The 24522-nt window shown below is 37.9% G+C and overlaps 1 protein-coding gene and 1 long non-coding RNA gene across 3 annotated transcripts; one reads left to right on the top strand and one right to left on the bottom strand.

Annotated features, from left to right (window-relative positions):
- Positions 1-300: 300 nt before the first annotated feature.
- On the bottom strand, positions 301-24369 carry ACMSD (aminocarboxymuconate semialdehyde decarboxylase). The gene is made up of 10 exons (XM_072418080.1): positions 23975-24369; positions 18169-18213; positions 12274-12370; positions 11079-11128; positions 9488-9724; positions 7896-7989; positions 6810-6905; positions 5919-6091; positions 3567-3665; positions 301-2235 (listed from the first exon to the last, which is right to left on the bottom strand). The coding sequence occupies exons 1-10, from the start codon at positions 24029-24031 to the stop codon at positions 2173-2175; spliced, it is 1011 nt and encodes a 336-aa protein (XP_072274181.1). The 5' UTR covers positions 24032-24369; the 3' UTR covers positions 301-2172.
- On the top strand, positions 5312-19270 carry LOC140335465 (uncharacterized). Of its 2 annotated transcripts, XR_011921708.1 has the most exons (5): positions 5312-5501; positions 12307-12454; positions 13418-13963; positions 14209-14300; positions 15532-19270. It is a non-coding gene; the product is annotated as an uncharacterized lncRNA (long non-coding RNA). The 2 variants fall into 2 exon arrangements; XR_011921707.1 differs by lacking the exons at positions 13418-13963; positions 15532-19270 and having other exon boundaries at positions 14209-15525.
- Positions 24370-24522: the final 153 nt, after the last annotated feature.

The following is a 24522-nucleotide window of genomic DNA, read 5'->3' as shown; positions in this document are numbered from 1 at the left end:
ACGACAGGAAAGTGAACGAACGTTCGTTCATTACGCATGCTCTGAACATGGACGATCAACGAACGACCGTACACACGAACGATGTTCAACGATCGTCGTCCAATCCGATCCGCCGGTCCCGTCGTTCGTTTCCAACGAGTTTCCTCGTTAGTCGGCGTCGTTGGTTACTTTTTTACGAACCATTTTTTGCCCAATCGATCGTTCGTCCTTCGATTGGAACGATAAAAATTGGAAGTGTGTACGCACCTTTACTGCCCTTGTTAACCCCTGCCTCCAGCTGCAAATTTTGGTGCTTGGCAAACACTGTATTTCTGATGCCCAACTATTTGTGATATTTGATGTCCAGCATGTAAGAAATATATCATTTAGAAGATATAAGTTTTCATATGGTATTGTTTAACCATATTTCCACAAGGCCATATGTTGTCACAACTTACTTATTTGTTAATTCAGTTCTTCTTTACTCAAAAAAAAACAAGTTTAGCTTTAAACATTTTGTATTTTATGATCCTGTTCATATCAATGGCACTATAGAAATATTTGCTCCACACTTCTCCATTTTGTTCTAGGGTTTTCAACATTGTGACTGATAAATTAAAGACTGGAGAAGATAGACTATGATTGGATAGCTTTCTATTAAATGATGGGATAACTGTTAATAATTGGCAAATGTTTTCAATTCTAGACCAGATTAATTCCATATTTGCTTGATCACTTGGGTTCTCCAATGTTAATCTATCTTCTCCAGTCTTGGAGAGCTTAAAAAAATTTGGCCCATTGTGCTCAAAAGAAAGAGATCTAAAAATTCTTCTCCTTTTTGTGTGTTTTTAGCTTCTCTGCTAAATCCCAAAAACTCAGAATGCAACAGTACAAAATTATCTGATAGGGAAAACAATCCAGCACTCCAATATTGACATTTTATATACTCCCTTCAGTAACTCTGCATTCTGATCAGAAACTTTTGAGTTTTACAAAAGGATGTCATGCCTTCACCCCAATGTACGAACCTATTGCTTCATTTGGCATTTTCTATCTACATAGGAATGTGCTTTACTTGCTGTTTCAAAATGCTATTAAGTTTATATCTTCACTCTTGTCAATTATATATTTCTTACAACCTGGATACCAAATAGCAGAAATAGTTGGGCATCAGAAATACAGTGTATGCCAAGCATCAAAATTTGCAGCTGGAGGCAGAATTCAGACAGTAAGGCTATGTAAACACGTGCAATAATTGTCGTTGGAAAGGATCTTTCACGATTCTTTTCAACGACTAACGACTGCACAATGCATGAATGAGTGCTGTACATGCAGAACCGTTTACTCTATGGAGAGGGGAGGGGGAGGACGATGGAGCGGCACCTCACTGTGCTCTCTCCCCCTTCACTTGAAATACGATGATTCGTCATCCATCGTTCGTGGATCCGCCAGGACGATCGTTCGGACGATGGATGACGAGCCCTGTACACACGCAAAATTCTCCTTCGATATCAGCCCTGAGCCGAATATTGGACGAGAACCATTGCACGTGTGTACGTAGCCTAAAGCTACGTACACACTTCCAACGGTTCTCGCACGATAATCGGCTCAGGGCAAACATCGGGAAAACATTTATTCACACTGATGCAAAAGAAAGATTTGTTTATAAAAGTAAAGCTGACCATTATTCAGAGTACTAAATGTTTCTGAAACAAACCTATCCTTGGGTTTGAAGGGCAATAGACAACTTGATTATGTGAAAACTTTCTGAAGCAAGAAATCCTGTAAATAGGTTGAAGTAACAAGTTTCACTGTGGAAAATCAAAAGGAGAAATCCTGCCCATATGTGTACAATAGTAAACATGTTTTTAGTTCCTTAGCAGAAACTTTGCTGTTTAACTTCAATAGAGAAACAATTGTAACTCTGGCTTTTGTTTCTAGTAAAACCAATTAATATCACTTATTGTCAACTCCAGTACCATGCCTGAGACTAGTTACACAACATACCTGGGATCTAGCCTGGGGGTGTAATATTTTCAAATAGAACCTTAGCTTTAGGACACATTACATTCGGGTTAACACCTTAATTTGTAAAACATCTTCCTGCTGAGAAGACATTTGTAAAATAAAAACTTTTCAACTAGTGTAAATATTATGGTATCATTGGATGTAAAGAAGTCAATTTCTTTGATGTCATTCAAATTTTGATCTGTCTAGTCCCAGGAATGACAAGGCATTGTCAGCCAAGAGCTTGTCCTAAAAAAGAGAAAAGTAGAAATAGCGCCTATGTTAATAATGGAAGAGTTTTGTGATAGGAGTAATTTTTAAATTTGACGAAAACCCTAACTGGATGACTTTTAGTTTATTAAAGCAGTGTGTATCATAAACAATTTACATGTTTTTTTTTCATAAATTATTATTTTCAGCTTCTATTTTTCATTTGTTGGTAAGAGTGCTGGAGCCAACTGGGAGAAAAACATCACCCCATAATAAGTATCTAACTATTAGTGATAGTAAACTATCATTGTTGGATCACCAGATATTGTAAAAGAATTGCAGAGTACACATTTGAAATGACATTAAACAGTTAAGTTCTTTTTTCAATCATCTTTGCTATACTTTGAAAACATAACTTCATGGAGTACCACAAGCTTAATACTGCAGCCTGAATTTTAGGAAAGGGGTAAAAATATTGCAGAGTGTAACCAAAAATGTATAATGATATATGGGGCCTGATTTATTAAAGCTGGGTGATCCAGCAAACCTGCAATGGATTTCTTAAAATGAATTTCCTATTTGTTTGCAAATTTTTTTTAGTCCTGGACCAGATCCATTTAGATCACCCAGCTTCACTGATGTAAGTGTATCCTCTCTAGTCTTGGATAACTAATAAATCAAGTCCATAGTCGCCATTATAAGTGTAGATATTACAGGTATGCTTTAATAACTGAACAAAAATAAATCTCTTTTTGTCCTACTGGGTGTGATACCTACCAGAATGCTAACTCCAAGGAGTCTAAGGAAAAAATAAGTATGATATGGGATGATCAAGAAACCTTCCCTCCAAAACTCAGTTCTCAATGAAAAATTAAAAAAATAGAAAAGCAGTGTAGTTATTGTATATGATTTGCCCTTAGTTCCTAATGCAACTCACATCAGTGTATAGTACATATTACATATTATTTGCAACTCCTACAATGGCTGAGCAGGCCAACAATTTCAAAACCATAATGTAGAAAGTAAGCAAAGAGTCGTTTTAAAAAAAGAATATGTATTACGAAAGGTTAGTTCATTCTTTCTCTACTTCATGTTTGTTTTTTTAGTTTATTTTTGCAAGTTCTTTTATATGTTTTATGTATTTGATATTCCCACCTACTTTGATCCAAAGCATTGCATTAGATAAATTTCCTGCATGCCAAAAAAATGTCACTTTTTTAAACTTATGCAACCTGTTTCTAAGGAAAGTTGTATTAAAAATATTGTAGTGTGTAGTGTATGGTGACTGATATATGTTTTCCATTATATATTGACCAAGACATGTGGAAACTACAGGTATGCTTTAATAACTGAACAATTAAAAAGCTTACTTTAATTTTAATATCAAAATTTTCCATTGATTCAATAAGGAGTCCCGGATTATGCTCTCCTAAAGGAAAAGGATAGTCAGTTCCCAACATTACTTTTTCCTGTGTGAAAAAAGAGAAATAAATGATTTGTGGTAATAATACAGTTACAGATTTTGATTACTAATATGTCACATTGTACTCACTATTGATTGGCATAAGCCCTTGTGAATATCAGAGGACTATTGACAGTGCTTATAGAGAATCAAATAATGCACTTTTTATCAACTTTTTTTTAACATATTGGGAGCTTTGAAAAGAAACTTTCAGGTCTTGACTTTGATCCTTTGATCCAAACCAATGATCCTTATGGCTGTCTGATCACTACTAATCACCTGACAATATCTTAAGCTTGTAGCATACTAGTGTTGTGATCAGTGGGGGTATTGCCATTTTCATTGTCTAATTGGAAAGAATGTTACTCTTACTGATAGGCAAAAGGATCATTAGGGCCATAGGTAACTGATCCAGGAGACACAAATTGCTCATTGCTCAAGGAACCCCTAGCAACTTCTTGAGGAACCCTGGTTGAGAAACACTGATACAATGGGCCTGATTTATTAAATCTCTCCAATGCTGGAGAGGATACACATTCTTCAGTGAACCTGGGTGATCCAGCAATCCTGGAATGGACTCATTCAAAGTCATTTGCTATCAAATGTTTTAAATCATGGACCAGAGCCATTCCAGGTTTGCTGGATCACCAAGCTTCACTGATGAAAGTGAATCCTCTTCAGCCTTTGAGAGCTTAAATAAATCAGGCCCATTATGTGATGCTAGAGGTTAGGTTTCTAATTCCACATCCTGGTAAGTTCTTATGGGAGTAAATAATGGCCCTTTATGCTATTTGGAGAGGAAAACACTATGATTTTATTTAAGGAAAAAAACTTTAAACATGTAAAGACTCTTACTAATGAGTAGAATCCCTAAAGATCTCCTAAATCGCAACTAAATCTAACCATATAAACATTTGCAAGCAAGCTGGTACTTTATTGCAGAAGGAACAGGCAATATCTCTTCTGTAAACAAACATACCTGCCTGTAATTATTTAAAACTCCCCTTTCCTTGCTCCCTAATAACTGAACAGCACTGTGTGTACAGCACTCATTTCCAGCAACAAAATTTTACCATCCGTCGATAAATTAAGCTAGGTAATTTTAGGCTAATATAATCAGCTTTAGATATCTTGCGTGAACTGCAAAGAAATGTCTGCCATGTAATTAACTTAGGTGTTTGTAGTCTTAATCAGGAAAGCAGCCTAGGGTGACAACACTGCACAGTGCAATAATTGAATCACCACCGGACAGGTAGTTTTACTGACAGGATTAACAGGTAAATTTAAAGAAAAAAAAATGATGCAACCACCTTAAAGTGTACCTAAACTCAGAATTATCACCTTACATAAAAAGGTGGACAACACTTTTATGTAAGGTACAAATCCTGTTGTTGTTGCACTCACACTTTTATGCCGAGCACAGGGTTTTTGTTAAAAAAAATCTGTTTTTTATTTAGGTGCAACACCCTTTTTTATAAAAAAAAAAAAGGGGTGCAGCTTTCCCCCTAATTCTGGATAACCTAGGCAATTGAGAATGAATGGAAGTGCAAAGCCTCCTGGGATACCTATGTCAGGCATCCCGGGAGGCTCTTGGGTGCTCCTTCAGCTCGATGCGCAGAAGGAGGCTTTTTTGTGAAAAAAAAAATTGTGCAATCTCACGCATGCACAGTTGGATCTGCAAAGTCCTTTTTCATCTTACATCACCCGATCACGCCTGGGTCGGGTGACATAGGATGAAGTACAGGAAGAAAAGACGAAGATGGCTCCGGAAAGGATGCCGGGACAACGCCGGACCAAATGCAAGACACCCCTGGAGGGATCAGACTGCCCTGCGGGATTGAAGGTAAGTGTATTTTTTTGTCAGGTTTAGTTTTGTTTCTTCCTAAGGAATGAGAAGCTGCAAAATAATTAAATTAGGAAAACATTTTGTCAGCTCCTCACGATCCTGCAGGGGGCGGTATTGTCTAAATGTCTCTCTTTCTTTGGACATTTCTCAATCAAGTTTGCAGCTTTTCAAGAGATCATATAAAATTTTTCGATTATTGACATATTTGCAACTAATATGGTGCTTATTTAAAAAAATGCAAATCATTTCTATCCATTAGACTTTAAAAAGAGCAAAGCCTAACAGCTTAACCAGATTTATACAAACATGCATACGTCAAGTTTAGGTGGAAGACAGTATTTTGGGTTGCAGGAGATGATTTAGAGCACCTACAGGTAAGCTATTACTTTGTAATAGTTAGGTCCAGGAACCCACCTTTCCAATCACATCTATCAAAAGCCCTAGGGCTTTGGGGTCATGTACTAAGGAGTCTGTATAGAAAGATCCAAGGTATTTTTGAGGGGACTCCTTATTGTCAACAGCACAGAGATCAGGACGCACATTAAAACCATGGGTAATGCGGCCGATGGTAAAGGGAAAGGCTCCACCTATAAATAAAGCATTAACAATAAATTGGTAGAACACACCATTTAAAATTAAAAAATGGCCATAGATATTGTAACAAATACTGCAAATTAATATTCATGTAATGTATTGCAGAGGAGTAAAAGAAGCATTAAATTAAACATCTTGGGGTATTGTTTAACAGAGGGCACGACTGGCAGCAAAGTTCTGCAGTGAAACTGTAATAAACACAAGGCCATAGGCGTATTGTGTAGTAAGTCTTGCAGGACTTGGGTGATACCCACCAGAACCAACCAGAATGCTAACTACATATCTGTATGCTCTTTCTTTACTTCATGTTTGCTTTTTTAATGTTTGCAAGTTCTTTTATATGTTTTACATATTCCATATTCACACCTGTCCCTTCCAACAAGCCAAAATACACTGGTGCATTTATTGGGGAGAACTTAACTTGCCCTAGAAAACTTTCATCTTCATAAGCTTATCATGCCAAGAAAACTTTTTTTTTCTAATTCAATTTGCAATTTTTTCTAAGTTGCAATAATAAAACAGCCATCCGAAAAAGTCACCATGAGAGACAGCATCAACTAGACAGACATGCAGTGCAGAGGTTGTCCATATTCAGTTCCATGTCTTCAAGGCACAATACAGATCTGACCTATGCAGCCATTCACCTTAAAAAAAACTTGGCAAAAAACATAGATTATTCAAACCCATTGGATAATTATAATCATGTCATACCTCCGTGAGCGAAGCAAACTTTAAGCTTTGGAAACGTTTCAAATATTCCACCCATAATCATATTGCAAATGGCAGTGGTTGTTTCTGCTGGCATGCCTAAAAAAAACATTGATAAGTTTTATTTATAGAGAATAGTGTGCGTTTCTCCACTTACTGATTGGTCCTAAATACTACCACCTCCTAAATACAAATATGTAAAGAGTAGGAAGGTTATGGAAAAGAGGTTTGCGGCTACCAGGTTGCTTGCAAAACTTAATTATGTATTTGTACATTAAGGATGTAGTCACCTAGATCCTGTTTGACAATTCACAGGACCTGGGATTTTAATAGGCTATACATACGTGCTCCTAATAATTAGGAAAAACAGAGGGGAGTTAGGGCAAAACGCCTCGGATTATACACTGCGAAATACGGTCGTCCCCCCCAACTCCCCCATGTGTGTTTTTCCTGATTATTAGGAGCAGGAACTGTATGCATAGCGTATTAAACACCCAGGTCCTGTGAATTGTCAAACAGGATCTAGGTGACCACATGTAATTATGCATTGATCCATTATGTAGAAACACATAATTAAGTTTTGCAAGCAACCTGGTAGCCGCAAACCTCTTTTCTCTAACCTTCTTACAAGTTTTATTTATAACTACAGTATTACTAAAATTTCACATAATTGCAGCTTGCCAGTTGTTAGATTGGATGGGTATATTTCACCATTTCCAGCAACACTTTTTTTATTTGATTAGAAAAGGAAAAAGCAATTCAAAATTGCTTTTGGCTTTGCAAGAACGTTCATTAGTTTTAAATATGAACTCTTGGCAAATATATAACACACATTTTTTTTGTGCAACTCCATGTTTAATAATATATCAATAAATGTATTTTTTAGGCTGGTAAATGTCAAATATGTACCCATTGAGGACTGGATAAATATTTACTTTAGGAAATGTTAAAACTGGGAAAAGCAAAGGGACACAAAATTAATTTCTCTACTGACCCACCTATAGATGATACATTTAGTAAATCAGTCACTTGACATTTAATAAATCCCTGAACCCAACAACCCAAGAAAAATCTGACACCATTACTAACCCACCAGCCAGGGAAGCCAGTATTTTGACATCCTTCCGTCCATAGGCATGTCCCAGGGGTGCACAAATAAAGAGCAGTTTAATTCTTCAGCCGCCTGAAAAAATGTTAAATACAAATGTTAAGACCTTCCCTGTAGCTGTGCTAGCTTGGAGTGTGGATTTATACTCTACCAGGCCCATGTGCAGGAGATAACTTTATATACATACACACATACTATAAGTATAAAATGGAAAATATACAACATGTATAAATGTTGTTTATAACATTCATCAAATTGTATTTTCTAATGTTTGGGAAATTTTTTTTAGCTTTTGACATTTGGCAGTGATGGCAGAGGAAGAGGGGAACAACCTTTTGGGGCTAATATTAGGAACTTTAAATCCAAATTTAAATTTCCACTTTTTGTTTATTCACTTAGTAGTCAGTCTAAATTATTAGCAATCAGTTTTATTGTAAATATTTTTTGATTTTGCTGGAATAGGGTTCACTTGGTGTATACAAAAGTGCTGTACAAGGGGCATTCTACATTTCTATTAAGCCACCCAGCCATTAGGAAATAATTGATTTTTAATGTATTTTCAATATGAGAAAATGGTGAAAATGGAAGAATGTAAAACCTGAAGCTGGATGGAAGCACCCAACCATGCAGGCACACTTAAAGCACAAGTGGGGGCAAGATAAATCGCTGGGATTTGGAACATTTCAGCTCTAAGGACGCCAAATTATATATGAAGTCTGCAAGTAACTTTTTTTAATGGTCTCCCCCCATACCTAACATATGACTGTACGGTGAACCCAGCTCCAAACTTTAGACAGTCAAAAAACACAAAATAATAGGGTTAAGTATTCATTACAAATCATTACATTTACTTTTAAATGTACATTTTTAAAATACCCAAAATATTTATAAAAAGACTTGGTAAGTGAGGCCTAACACTGGAGCCAATCAGGATAAGGAACAAAGGGGTGGCCTCAGCTGTGCACTGCTGCTCCTTTATTGTAGAATCCACAAGCAGGGTGTATGTCTCATACCAATTGATAGTGCTTCTGCGTGGAAGACTGTGTTGTCTGGAAGGGGTATCAAGATCACCTGAAAAAGTATAACAATTCCCTGGCAGACAAATCAGGTACCATATGTTTATTCCTAATGTATAAATAGTTGCTTGTATGGAGTTTGGCTTTAGCCTATACATGCAGTGCAGATATTCTATAGTGCAATTCGGAAAGATTTTGGGTCAACACTAACATGACACTTACCCATGAGTGGTGTTTACCTTTACCTACAGTGGAAAGGCAAGTTTTTCATATTACAGGTGATCTAAAAAAAAGCAGACACTTTGGGCCTGATTTATTAAAGCTCTCCAAGGCTGGAGAGGATACACTTTCATCAGTGCAGCTGGGTGATCCAGCAAACCTGGAATGGATTTCCTAAAAGGCATTTGCTATTTGTTAGTAAATGTTTTCAATTCTGGACGAGATCTATTCCATGTTTCCTGGATTACCCAGCTTCACTGATGAAAGTATATTCTCTCCAGCCTTGGAGAGCTTTAATAAATCAGGGCCTACGTATATAAGTACCAGGTTGTACCTACTTTATAGATGGGAAACAGTTCAGGTGAATTCAGGTCCCACTGGTTGATATGGGATCCAATTTGTACCCCAGGAAACCCCAGTTCTTTCACACATCGGTGCATCTCCTCAACTGCTAGATCCGGACTCTGCATAGGGAGAGTCCCAAGCCCTACAAATCTTTTTGGATACCTCCGAACCAAAGCCGCCAAGTCATCATTTAGGAACCGAGACAGATCCAGGGTGTCCTGAGGTTTGGCCTGAATTAAAAAACACAAAATAGACAAATTTGCAATACCCTATAATACTGATTTTTCGCTTTTTTAAGTCTATTGCTATTAAAGAAAATGATCAGCCTAATGCCTTTTCTTTTCACACCCGCCTCTTCAATGCACAATTTTGCATGGTTCCTGGCACCTTGCTAGTCGACTGAGCACTCCCCCAGCAACACTGGTTCTGTTTGTGCACATGTGCCAGCTGTTGGCTGCACTAGTAGTACTGCTCACTGCAACCCTTATTCGTTGCCTTAGGGGGCTGCTGCAAGGACTGTCTCCCCTAGTGCAACATTTCCTGGTGCAAGAAGTGATAAATGCACTGCAACCTCACTGCCAGTGTGCATTAGTCCCTAGCTTTGGATAATATAAAGAATAAAACCTCTCATATTGATAGGTATCACGGGGTTCTGTTGGAGAGGTTTTTTTTCTGTCCTGTTAACAAGTGTTAATAGTATGAGAAAGAAATGAGGGCAAATAAACAACACAGGCTGCACAAAAAGTTAACACAGTTTATATATTTTCAGGTTCCAGGGTTTCTAATCATTCCAAAACTTAAGAAAATGTGTATCTTTACATACACTTTTATCTTTCTTCTTTTTTTTTTATTAATAATTTGTTATGCAATCACCTATATGAAAAGCAGCTCAAAAATCAATAATATGTGCTAAAACATAAATGAAGTGTTCTCCTCTTACACAGGTATCTTGTAATATGCGGACCCTATATTGTATTTGATCCATTGTATCATAATTTTAACCGGCATGCCAGTCTCTATTGTATTTGTTGAACTCGTAATTTGTCATCTATATTTTGTATGAATAAAAATGTATTAGGATAAAACATAAATTACATAAACAAAACATAAAAAAATAAAAAGCCAAACAACATAAAAGGCTGAACATTTGGATGAGCCTCTATCATTTTGCAATATTTAGTCACTTCTAAACCCCTGATGACTGCAGAGAGGTTACGGGATACATGGTTATGCCTAAATGCCAAAAACTGGAAATAGGCAAAACCCTTAAATCCCAAAACCAAATGCCAGCACCAATTAAAGGAGCAATTAAGGCAGGGAATATAATTTACAAAATCTACAGATGCATACTTTACACTTTAAAATCTGTCACAAGTTTTTCATTTTAAATATTATTTTTACATATAATATTATGTATATAGTGCCAACATATTACGCAGAGCTGTATATTAATGTGCGGATTGCAAATGACAGACAGCTATATACAATGATTTAGAAGAAGGAAAGGACTCTAAGAGAAGGGGGGAAGTAGCACACATAAGGATTTGTAATGGTATTATACAATGGAATTATAATGATACATACCCAATAGCTGAACATTACTGGCACCGTGGAGAGCACCTGCACTGTCACTCCTGTATGAGAAAAAGAATTCATCTTAGTTTATATGTATTTGGTCACAATAGTGTTGTCATTTTTCATGCACTATAGAATTTTATCTGCTGGTCAGCAGAAAGTAGAATCAGTCGGTCAAAATGAAAAATGCTGCAAGCTATTGGTGCTGTTGGTAGCTCAAGGGCTTAATATGAAGTCTCTGCAGCAAGTGAGATGTCAGCAATAAGTTTGCGAAGTGAAGAGTCTCTGCTGTGCTGAACTGAACTTTATGCATTTAAAAGAGACATTATGGGCTCTACTTAAAAAACAGGGAATCTGACATTCCCTCAAACATCCCCTAATGGGAATCTCTCAGGTTCATGTGTTTCAGTGGCAGTAAATGATTCCTACCAGAGAATGTCTGAGTGAATGTCAGATTTCTTGTTTTATAAATAGAGCTCTATGATGCTTTTTAGGTTAATTTGATTTTCATAAAGTGATATATTGTACAAGTACCTATGGAACATATAGTCATGACATCAGAGCTGGAGACATGTGCGCACCCACGGTGCCATGGCGTAAATGGAACATAGTGCAAGGGACATGATCTAAAGGTAACAGAAACCTTTACAACCATTTTAGTATTTAGAAAATGGCATTTTTTTCAATAAAACGTTGCTACAATTCAAGGTATTTTTTTTCAGGGCCTCCAATCTCCCTCATGTATAAAACAAATCTCCCTAGTACTGTCCCTTCCTCCTAGATCTATTGCCACAATCTATTAGATGTTACTGTGTTCATAAACAAGTGGCACTAACATGTAACTCCTTGGGCTCTGTGTATAACGCAGTGAACCTGGCATTCCCTGGTGGGAATCAATCACTGCCATTGAACCACATTGACCTGGAAGATTATCATGAGGGAATGTCAGATTTCCTGTTTTATAAACAGAGCCATTTTGGCCTGGAAAATACCTGACCAATTTTCCACAAGAGCTAGAGACTTCTGAAGAAAAGAAATGCATTTGGGTTTATTTTTTTACTATTGGGGTAAGGAGGCTTCAGGGGTTAAGAGGGAAGTGGGCGATGTATAGGGGTTTGCAAACTTGCACTTGTTTTCTTAACTTTGATTTATTTTAAAATAATATCTGTTAGAACATACTGACAATGACATATATTTTATCTACCTGACTGATCCATCTCCTTTAATCTCACTTCAGGATTCCAGCAGTTGGATTGAACCACTCGGAAAACATTTCCATCCTTCATCATTTTTGCCTCATCCTAAAAGAAAAGAAAAAAGAATGGAACATTTGCTCAGTTCAAAGATTGGTGATAATGCTGCAACAACCCATACCCACAAATTAGGTCAGTAAAAGATGAATTTTGATTACTTTTTTTTCATCCATTTTTTTGCCATTCAAAGGTAAATTCTAGGGGGTAAAATCCTTTCAATATATATTTGAGAAAAATGGTTCAAAGACACACCTATTGCTCTCTGTTGAGTAATACATGCAATGCAGTCTTCCTATACATGGCTACCAGTGCATGTCCATCCCTTTTAGAAATCTGTAAATCATTAAAAGAAACTTAAATACCCTAAATCAGACCAAATCATCCAACACCAGGATATCAAATCTCTTGTGAAGGACAAACACCCACACAGGGATATTAGGATTCTTGGAAATGTAATGGGAAGCTTTCAATGAAATTATATTAGATGATATTGGTTCTTCTTAAAACTCCTATTCACATTTAATTATCAAAACATTTTCTAAAGCTAAATACACACGTCCAATGGTTCTTGCCTGATAATCGGCTCAGGGCCGATATCGGACGAGAATCTGGCATGTGTACAGTGCCAGTCCTGGCGGATCCACAGACGATGGCCGACAAACAATCCTAATGCAAGTGAAGGGAGCGTGCGTGCAGCGGGGTGCCACTTCGTCACTCACCCCCTCTCTTTCCATAGAACAGAACGGTGCTGTATGTCCAACACTCATGCATCGTACAGTCCTTAGTTGTTGGAAAGGATCGTGAAAGATCCTTTCCAACGACAACAATTGCACATGTGTACCCAGCTTTACAAGAAGTTTCATACACATGTGGAGCCATCTGTATAATAAACTTCTTCTGATACGTGAGTGGTAGTTATGTTTTCAGCGTGTTTGATCAATTCCAGTATAATTGAGCTCTTCATTGAGCACCATAGCACATCTGAAACCAGAACTAGAAGTGATCTCCATCCACATCTGGGGGTCACTTAGGTGGTTTTTCTGCTACATTATCTGTTTCTGATATGGAGGTTTTCTGACCAATTTAATTTTGTAGGGATCCTTAATATCCACAACTCCCAAAAGGCAACAAAAGCTTTTTTTCTGAAGGTTATTGTGATATTTCTTTTTACCCTGAAGAAGGAAGATACATCCGGCAAAACGTGCGGGATAAAACGGTAAAACCATGACGTTCATGCCTATGTTTTTCTGTGGACATTTATGAAGATATAATTTTGTTTATGTACTACCCATGTATGTGTAAAAGATATTTTATGTAAATAGTTTATAAAGAGTTTTGATGTTTTTATCAATATTTGCACCACTAAAACTAAAACCACTTTTTTGGATTGCTCTCCTCCCTGTTTTGTTAAATGCCCTTATTTTGGGTGATTTAATGTATAATGATTGTGTTCTTTCTTAGGAGGTGGTAGACTATATTATTTCATATTGTATGGGGACATATTGTTGGTTCTACCCAACCCTGGTGGAGAATGGCTTCTCTTGACTGCTTACTGATAGTAACAATTGTAGATCATGTTTCTTGTAGTCTCCCCCAGGGGTGCATGTATGGCAACAGGAACCTTCATGAAAAGATTACCAGGTATTATTTCAATAAACGCTTCAGATTTAAAATTAATAAAACTGTTTAATTTATTATCATGTTAAAGACTGACATGAATGTTCAATTATTGGTGATTAGGTTACTTTAACTTACTCCAATAGTACTCATGGCCTTTTTTATTTTAGCACTGAATAGGTCCCTTTTGGCAAGTATGAAATATTGTGCAAATGTGCTTTGGAAAAATCCTACTTGCATAATATACATTTAAATCTGCTTTTTTATAGGTATATTCACAGCAATGACACAAAAACTACAGCATTGTCAAATTGAAACAAATATTAGTGATGAAGCTGAAAAAAATCGGCATTTTAACCAGGTACAATCAAAGCAAAGTGATGGGTCTATTTATAGAGCTCTCTCTAACCTAGATTTACTGCAATATTTAATGAAAGGATGAAGACAAAATCCATGATACATCTGTAAGTGGAAGGAAATCTCTTAGATTCTGGTAGATGGAGAAGCACAAAATAAATCCAGAAAAATGGTGGTTGCAAGAAGAGGGTTTTTAATTGTTTCTCCAGCTACTGTCATTGTCTTTGGCGTTCAACTTGGATTACTTGGATTACTTTCTTCCTTCCACTCTGCTACTACTCCTTTGCTAGAGTTGTATCACATACATTGAATCTCATGGTCCTCCATACATGGTGGCGGGTGTTTTCTTTGGTTCCTCGTTCTAAATGGAATGGTGTGGAAGAGAAGGAGTAAAGGTATAGGCTACCAGGAATTATGGAATTACAGCAAACCTGTGTATTTGTTGTACCTTTAGGTAATAAAAATGTCTACCCAGATCTGGTAATTTAGCTATAAGTGGAATCTGGCCGGCGCCCCTTGGTATCTTTTATGTGTTGGTGAAATCCTTTATAAGTAGTTCTTGGTACTCTCTAGTTTTGAAATAATTTGTAACCATGGTCAAAAACCTAGACCCAGCCCTTGGGCTAATCTATTACTTAATTCTTTTCTTATCCAAGCTCCAAAAGTCAGTGGTGATTCCACCTTTAATACCAGGGCACCCCTTCCTCCATTGATAAAATTGGCCAAATTAGAATGTGGCAGAGCTATAATGTCATTGCATATCTCCTTTTTGTGGGAGTCCTTTGACTCCAAGCTGAACCAGTAGCCAACGGTTTATTGGCCAGGCCAAAGCAAATGCACACTTCATTGCAAAGCACACAGATTAATTTTTTTCCAAATTCTGATGTAGATAAAATATGCTCATACCAGAACTCAGCTTTAAGAAGTTAAAAATGTTATTCTTTTTAAAGTCACTGCAGGAAGAAGTAAAATGCATTTGTCACAGCTATAAAAAAAAAACTGCCTTAATTAAAGAGAATAAACTGTCTGTGTTTGTGAGAGCCGTAAAGACAGTTCATTAGTTACTAAACAAGAATAAAGGGGCTGCCTATTGACGTGCAACTGGCACAAGAGTCCTCATGAGGATATTTATTCATACAAAACTGAGAGGCTGACCATGGTTGCTGTAGCAACCCTTGCCTTCAATATCTCTGTTCCAGAACTTGATTAATGCTGCCTCTTCTCTCATGATACAGGTCTTAAATGTCAACGCTGCCAGAACGTGCTTATCAGCCATCCTGGAAATATGAAAATAACTCCTCACACCATAAACACTCTCTCTGTTCTCGCCTTGGTTTAATGACAACACTTCCAGTGACTTCTGAAGTGATGGCAAACCTAACTGCTTTGGATAAAGAAGACTCCATATCAAAAGGAATTTTTTGTATTATTTCATTTTAAGTTATTATTGTAAAGTTAAATCACAGGTATTTTTACCTCTGCTAAAGTAAGAATTCAAAAAGATCCTCTACATCAGACTTTATCAACTTTGGAACATGAAGCAACCTATGAAATAACTGTTCTATCATTGCAAAACAATTCAAAATATCCTCTAACACTGGATGTCAGTGGGAGAAGGGCCTCCTTATATTCATTGGGAGAAGGATCATCTTTGTTGGTGGTCATTGGTAAAAATCCTCCATACATTGGTAGTCACTCAAATATTTGTGTTCATTGGGAAAAGAATCCTCTTTACTGGTGGTAAAGTGTAGAGTGATTCTTACATTGGTGGTCAGTTGGAAAAGAACCCCCTGATATTGGCATTCATTGGTAGAAGGAACCACTCAAATATTGGTGTTCATTGGTAAAAGAGTCCCCTTTACTGGTGATCAATGGTAGAATGGTTTTTACGTTGGTGCTCAGTGGGAAAAGAACCCCCTTATATTTGTGCTTATTGGAAGAAGAAACTCCGCTACAGGTGATCAATAGTAAATTTGCTCATGTCATTGGTGGTCAGTGGGAGAAAGACCTCCTTTTATTGGAGTTCATTGGGAGAAGGATCATCTTCATTGGTGGTCATTGGTAAAAATCCTCCCTACATTGGAAGTCACCCGAATAATGGTGTTTATTGTGAAAATAGTCCACTTCACTGGTGGTCAGTAGTAAAAATGCTCCTTACATTGGTAGTCAGTGGGTGAAAGACCACCTTGTATTAATGTTAATTAGATGAAGGATCATCTTCAGTGGTGATAATTGGTAAAAAAAAAAACTTCTTATATTGCTAGTTACCCAAACATTGGTCTTTATTGGAAAAAAAGCTCCCTTCACTGGTGGTCATAGGTAAAACGCTCCTTACATTGGTTGTCAGTTAAAGAGGAACATGCTTATATTGCTGCTAATTGGGATAAGGAACCCTTTCAGTGGTGTTCAGTAGTAAAAATGGTTCTTTCAATGAGGGTCAGTAGGAGAAGGACCACCTTATAATGGTTTATTAGGATCATCTTCATTCTTGGTTAGGTTGCTGTTTTTGGGGAAAAGAGCTCCATTTACTTGAAGTGGTAGACAGTTTCTTACATTAGTTGTCAGTGGGGAAAGAACCTCCTTATACTTGTGCTCATTAGAAGAAAAAAACCCTCCACTGGTGATCAATGGTAAAAGTGCTAATTTCATTGGTGGTCAGTGGGAGAAAGACCTGTTTTTATTAGATTTCATTGGGAGAAGGTTCGTCTTCATTGGTGGTCATTGGTAAAAGTCCCCTTTACTGGTGGTCAATGGTAGAGTGTTTCTTACATTGGTGGTCAGTTGGAAAAGAACTCCCTGATATTGGTATTCATTGGTAGAAGGAACCACTTCACTAGTGATCAATGGAAAAAATGTTTATTTTATTGGTGGTCAGTGCGAGAAAGACCCCTTTATATTGGTGTTTAATAAAAGGATTCATTGGTGGTCGTTGGCAAAAATCTTACTAACATTGGTAGTCAACCAAATTTTAATGTTCTTTGGGAAAAGAGATCCTTTCACTGGTGGTTAGTGGTAGACACCTTCTTACATTTGTGGTCAGATGGAAAGCCCCCTTATATTGGTAATCATTTAGAGAAGGACCCTTTCACTGCTGATAAATAGTAAAAATGCTCTTTACATTGCTGATCAATGGGAGAAGTACCACTCCTATATTTGTATTCACTGGGAGAAATACTCCCTCACTGGTGGTCAGTGATGAAAAGACTTCTTTCATCGGTGGTCTGTGGGTGATAGACCCCCATATATTGGGGGAAAATGGTCCCCTTCACCAGTGGTCAATGATAAATCTGCTTCTTACATTAGTAATAAGTGGAATAAGGACCCTTTTATTTCTATTATTATTTATTTGTATATTAAAGCACACCCTTAAAACTTCAAGAGATTATCACCAACTTAACAGAAATGCAGTTAACAGAACAGAAAATTAAGCCTTTTTAAAGCCTACTTGTTTTTCCTTTATTATTTCTTAAACTTGTGATGTGCCTTTAGGGCCCCTAAGGAACCATTAAATATGTCTTGGGAAATCCCTACTAAAACTAATTTATTTGGATTTGGTGGGTGAAAAGGCCTCTTAAACTGGTATCCAGTGGAAAGAATTCCCCTATTACAAGGGTGGTGAGATTGTTACATTTATAGACAACTAAAATCATCATTAGAGTCATGCAACTGGCTCTACAAAATGGTTTTGGCCCCAGAACTATCCAGGCATCATTAAATGAGAGGTTAATCATCCACAGTTGGGCAAACCCTGGTTGAGAATAACTGCTATAAAATGTTTCATGAGTGACAGCTCTGACTCTGGTGGGGCTACGGATTATAAAATTAGAATATAATATATACAATATGAATACAATTCAATAGAGAAATCTAACCTTGCTGGTATGTTGCATGTGGATCCATCCTCCATAACCATATTTCTAAAATAGAATAAGAAGAACATTTATGTATAAATATGTACATCAAATCATAAGCTTATGAGTTGTATCATTTACAGGCCTCCTTATAGAGAAGAAGGCAGTCTGTTTACCAATAAATGTTTGTATACATTATTTTTCAGTTGGCCCCATTAAATAAAGTGTTGATTTGCTAAAGGGATCCTGATCACCACTTTTATAATAAACACCACTTTTGCAGTTACATGCCAAGTTTGCCATGTTAATAAAGTGCCAATCAGCCCGATCAGTATTATTTCACTATTCTGAAAGTGGAGGTCAGTGTTATTTCTTCAAACTCCCCGTTTGCCACTTTTTAGCTGTTTGCTATTTCAGAAAGTGGAGAAACCTACCTGTCATTTGATCAACTTGCCAAATCAATTTTTTGGGCCTTTTGTGTTATTAGAAGTTGTGTCTGGCTGGTTGAATGGAGCTTCAGGGCACTAGGGTTAGGTTCACTGAACAAACATATAAAACAAATGCTATATTTATCAGACTTAAAGAAAGCAAATAAGAGAATTGCACTGTAAGAGTTTACATTCACTTTAAGGACCTTTGAACATTGAATTATAAGTAAGATTTCATGTTACAATGTTCAGGTTTGTTTACTAACATTCCAATTTCCTTATAGTGACAACAGTGATTCATGCATGTGTGATATCTCGGGCACCAGAAATGCATGAGACAGGATGACAATGCTGGAGCACAGCAATCCTAATGGCAGAATCAATAGATAATATTTTTAATAAAGATGGAAGCTTTACAAAGAAAATGATTTTTAAAATGTTAAAGCCTATATGAGATTTCGATGATTGGGTTTACATCTATTTTAGACTTGTGTGCCCACATTTATCAAATACACAATTAGGCCATGGCGTCAGACTCTTCACATTGTCCTGTGATGTGTTTTATATTTATATTACCATTAAAAATAGCAGACAGTGGTAAGAAAAAATTACAGCCACACCAATGCTGGAGACTTCTGTCCTGATTTCATTTGTTCTCCAGGAGAATTGTTTACACTTTAGTCATGGGAAATTATCACACAATAGCACTGGGAAGCCCTTTATAATTCAATCAGTCCTACCTGTATATGGCGGGATTAACTTGCCCTATAACTGAATTACAGACAAAATAAAGTGGTATGCCTGGCATAATTCTGTGCATTCAGGTCTGAGATCTAAAATGCAGCACTGTACTGTCTAACAGGTAAGGGGGCCTGATGTTTATTTGCTATAATTCAGAACTTTTACAGGTCTCCTCCTTACCCCCCCTTTGATTGGGCAGTTAAATGAGAAGCAGCTGGCTGATGAGCTCATCTCTCTGTCATTCTGTTTTCTTTATGTATCAGCATGCTCCTTGCCCTGCTTCTCCCTCCTCCAGTATAAGCTCTGCTGTTAAGGGACTTGATACCAAGTCAAATTCAGATACTTAAACTGTTGCAGCTTTGTATTAACTAATTTGTAAGTTTTATATTTGCAGTTTTCTTTTGCTGATTCTTAGCTACACCCCTTGTAATACAAAAGAGCTATATATAGAGAAAATATATTTCAGGATCTATTTAAAGTGTATTGAAATTTATTATGAAAATAAATTGCAAGCAGACAGGTTCATTATTGCAGAAGAGACAGGTGATATGCCTTCTGCAAGAAAATAGATATACCGGCCTGTTGGCAATCCTTACTTCAATGCACACTGAGCTGCACATGTGCAGAGTATAATTATTATTATTAAACATTATTTATATAGCTCCAACATAATATGCAGCTCTGTATATTGAATAGGGGTTATAAATGACAGACAGATACAGAGAGTGACGCAGGAGGAGGAGAGGACCCTGCCCCAAAGAGCTTACAATCTAAAGGGTGGGGAAGTATCACACAATAAGAAGGAGGATATGGAAAGGTGGGTAAGTAGTGAGGTTTTTAAGAGACAGAAGAAGATGGAAAGGGAAAGTCTGAAAAGACGGGTTTTGAGTGCTCTTTTAAATGAACAGAAATTAAGAGCAAGCTAAATAGGAGGAGCAAGACCATTCCAGAGAGTTGGGGCAGCTCTAAAAAAGTCTTGGAGCTGTGCTTGTGATGAGGTTATGAGTGAGGAAGTCATTATTAAATTATTGGAGGAGCGGAGGGAGCGACTGGGGGAGTATTTTTCTATTAGGTCAGAAAGTTAAGGGGGACACGACCTGTGGAGGGATTTAAAGGCAAAGCACAGCACCTTGATTCTAAGGTGAAATGGAAGCCAATGGAGAGAACTACAAAGAGTTGAAGAGGAGCGGAGGGAAGGATGGATGAGTCTGGCTGCAGCGTTCAAAATAGATTGTAGAGGAGAGAGTTGGGTTAGTGGAATACCAGAGAGCAGGAGGTTACAGTAGTCCAGACGGGAGATGATAAGAGCGTGTACAAGGAGTTTGGTGGTCCCCAGGTAGGTGGGGGATTTTGGAGATGTTGCTTAGGTGAAAGTGACAGGACCTGGAAATGTTCTGAATATAGGGAGTGAATGAGAGGGCAGAATCAAAGGTGACGGCAAGACAACGTGCCTGAGGGAAGAGCCGAATAACAGTGTTGTTAACAGTTAGATATATGTCGGGGGAGATACGGAATGTGAGAGGGGGATGATGATGAGTTGTTTTATCCAGGTTGAGTTTCAGAAACAATGCCAGGCATACCCCAGCCCCTGTTGTTGAGAAGGAATTAAATTGTTCTGGCCAATTAACATGCCCAAAGATCCCAAACCTCAAAGCAGACTGGATGAAGATGGTGTCGTTCATGACGAAGCAAGGACAGGTGAGTGTATCAAACAAATTGGGATCACACAGCTTTCGTTATTCCAGAAGGGTCATTTTCTGTCCCTTCTGCATTAAATAACCTACCTGCTCACAATTTTTACTGGTTAAGTTTAGCTCTGGTTTAATCAACCACAAACTGACACTGTTATGTTTTTTTCTGTTTTATTAATGAATTTGTGTGCTTGGAGCTCTGCTTTATTAGTTTTTCAAATTCAATCTGTATATGGAATTGGAAATACTTGCGGTGTCCAAGCACAGAGACTCACTGAATCTTACTCAGCAATGGTTACAATGATAAAAGGAATTCAGTCTGCTCCCTCTGTATTCTTTGACATATTAACTCTGTATGTCAGCTAGGCATTAGTTATTTATTTGTGTCAGTGAAAGTGTGCAAGTCCTTCAGTGTAGAGTACAGAACACAGCCAGCGAAGGTCACCTTTCTCTCTTCATTAATATTTTAGCAGCAGTGGATGGGAGGTGTAAGTTCGCCCATCTGAAGGCCTGTGACCTGCTCGGGGTATTGATCCACTAACAAGGAGAGATGATCCCATTCATACCCAGAGGGGGAAACCGATCATTGCATGAAATAGTGATACTAGTGGAAAATCAAGTGGAAAATTTTTAGTTCCTTTCAGCAACTTCAGGAAATCTTCATTTTTTTCTTTCTTAGCAAAGCTAAGCATGGAATTTAATATAAAGTCTTATACAGAAACTAGAGGAAATAATCTTTCATAATTGTTTCCAGTGACAGATGAACGAGCGAGCGCTGTACATACAGCACCTTTAGAGAAGGAAGGGGGGCGATTAACTCTTTGTGCTTCTCTCCATAGAAGTGCACTGCACTGGTTCCCAATCAGTCATTCAGCAATCTGTTATGGCAGATTGATGTCAATCATCAGGGGACCGCTGTACACATTCTGCTGTTCACCGTTCAGCAAGCACAACTGTTCATTTTGGGCGTCAATCATATGATTTGCTTACAAGGCATTAAGCAGAACTAAACCCTAAAGTAAATCCAATTGTGATCATACAGCGCATTTATTACAGAAAAGACAGATGACATACTTTCTGGAATAAAATATCCTTACCTGTGTGATCACAATTTCACCTGTCCCCTTTCTGTTCTGTAGGCATTGCTATCTTTTTCTTCTGTTCTTGGTTCTGATTTTTGATTATCTTGATTGACCAGGATGATGTAAATCCCATGCATGCGTGCAGGAGTTAATTCAATCCAGGCAAATTGCAGAACCATGCACTGAGCTGCACATGCATGGGTGTTATGTCATTTGGTCATTGGGTGTACACAAAACGATTAAAGACTGCCAGTGCATTGCGGTAATGAATGGCAGTTGTAGCAATGTACCAAAACATCATAAAAAACTGACATGCAACACTGTAGTGCATTACTATGTGTTGTGATACACTGCACCACCTGTGTGTTGAAGCTACCTTGGGGGACATTAACAGTGCATTCAATTTTTTTGTGTATGATCTTCCAGGCAAGGCAAATTTTTGGGTCAATTGCCCAGGGGCCCCATTTTCTCTAGGTTTCCAGGGGTTGCAGGTAGTTTGGAAAACTGTGCATTTGGGGCCAATAGTTCATATTTTCCCAGACTTCCATCTTGTATAATACTACCAGGCAGTGTACTTGGAGAGCTGCTGGGAATGCCATAATCAGCAGAGTTTTATTGAGTCAGCACAGAAAGTTGTTAGATATGAGGCAGCAGCAGCGAAAGTTCATCTGTCATCTCAGGTCAGGCAGGAGCTCCGGGTATAAACACTTCCAATTCCTCCCTTTGCATTTTCTATAATAATAACTACATAGAGGCAACCAAATGTTTAATAAAATAAGTGGGCTCTGCTGACTGCTTAGAAGTACCGTACAGTTGTGATTTAGCTTGGTCACCAGTTCTTGGTCACAATTCATCATCATCAATTCATGAACCCCCTGTGTGGCTGTGACTTTATCTCAGCATTTAATAGTTAGGTCGGATGAGTGGTTGACATTGAAAACAGCGCTATAGACAAATGATCAATCTGTACATGAAAAGCAATGATGGAAAATTGGTACAGCAAGCTCGTGACGCCTACATCAAAATTGCTGTGATTAGATAAATAATACAGTGCCTGGTAAATACAAGGTCACCTGATATTTAATTGGATGCCTTTAGCTCTGATATGGCACGATAAGCACGAGTTACATACATTTTCCCCGAGGATCTTATATTGATGATGGGAGAGTTGGAGCTGTGTAAAGTCCTCTCCAGCTCATCCTTAAGATTCTCAATGGGGTTCAGGTCTGGACTGTGTGGTGGCCAATCCCTGTGTGACAATAATGTCTCATTCTGTCTGCACCAGTCTTTCACAATATGAACCGAATGAATCCTGGTATTGGCATCTTGAATGTCTTGAAAACCCATTTATGGAAAAAAATGGTCATTCAGGGAGTCAGCTGACTTAATTATTGGGCATATAACATGGCCAGACCTGTCCAACTGAAGTACCCCAGATCATAACACTGCCCCTACAGGCAACACAAATTATAACGCTGCCCCCACAGATAACCCAGATTATAACACTGCCCCAAGAGGACCCCAATCATACTACTACCCACAAAGCACCCTGGATTATAGCACTGCCCCCACAGGCACCCAAAATCATAACACTGCCCCCATAGGCACCCCAGATCATAACACTGCCCCCACAGGTACCCTAGATCATAACACTGCCCCCACAGGCACCCAAAATCATAACACTGCCCCCATAGGCACCCAAAATCATAACACTGCCCCCATAGGCACCCCAGATCATAACACTGCCCCCATAGGCACCCCAGATCATAACACTGCCCCCACAGGTACCCTAGATCATAACACTGCCCCCACAGGCAAAAAATGGAATTATTTAATAATTAGTTATTGCAGAACAAGACACAAATCATTATAAAGTGGTTGTTACCTGTTTGAGATCTGGCCATTCTCGGGGGAGTATATGGCTGTGAATATCTATTTTCATCGTGTGAATGGCTGTCAGCTACTTTATGACAAAATTGTGTCTCCCCAGCAAGGTTTATACAGTATATGTTGTGTTACTTTGTAACAAAGCAATCACACACCCCTTGGCAAGAACCAATAGGAACACAGGCCTGGTACAGAACGATAACCATCCAGAGCCAAGTTCAAAGAGCAAATTAATGCTGACTAACATCCAGAGAATTTCATTTTTAAAGGAACAACCTTTAGTTCATTTACAAAGAAGGACTAATCAATATATCAATGCCATGGCGGTTAATGAATGACATCAGGGGATCGCTGTCAGATTTACGCTGGAGATGAGCATAGTCATCTGTCTCACCCAGACATAGCTTTACCCCAGACTTTTTGATCCTGGTCAGTGTACTTGTTAGATTTGAATGGCAATGCCAACATTTCTGGAACAGGAATTGAAATCAAACCTCCTGAAAAGAAAAAAAAATCTTTAGATATAATATAAGTATATGTGAACCA

This window comes from Pyxicephalus adspersus, chromosome 7, assembly GCF_032062135.1.
Source record: "Pyxicephalus adspersus chromosome 7, UCB_Pads_2.0, whole genome shotgun sequence".
Lineage (NCBI taxonomy): Eukaryota > Metazoa > Chordata > Amphibia > Anura > Pyxicephalidae > Pyxicephalus > Pyxicephalus adspersus.
The sequence above is the reverse complement of the archived record's forward strand: the minus strand, read 5'-3'. Positions and strand labels throughout refer to the sequence as shown.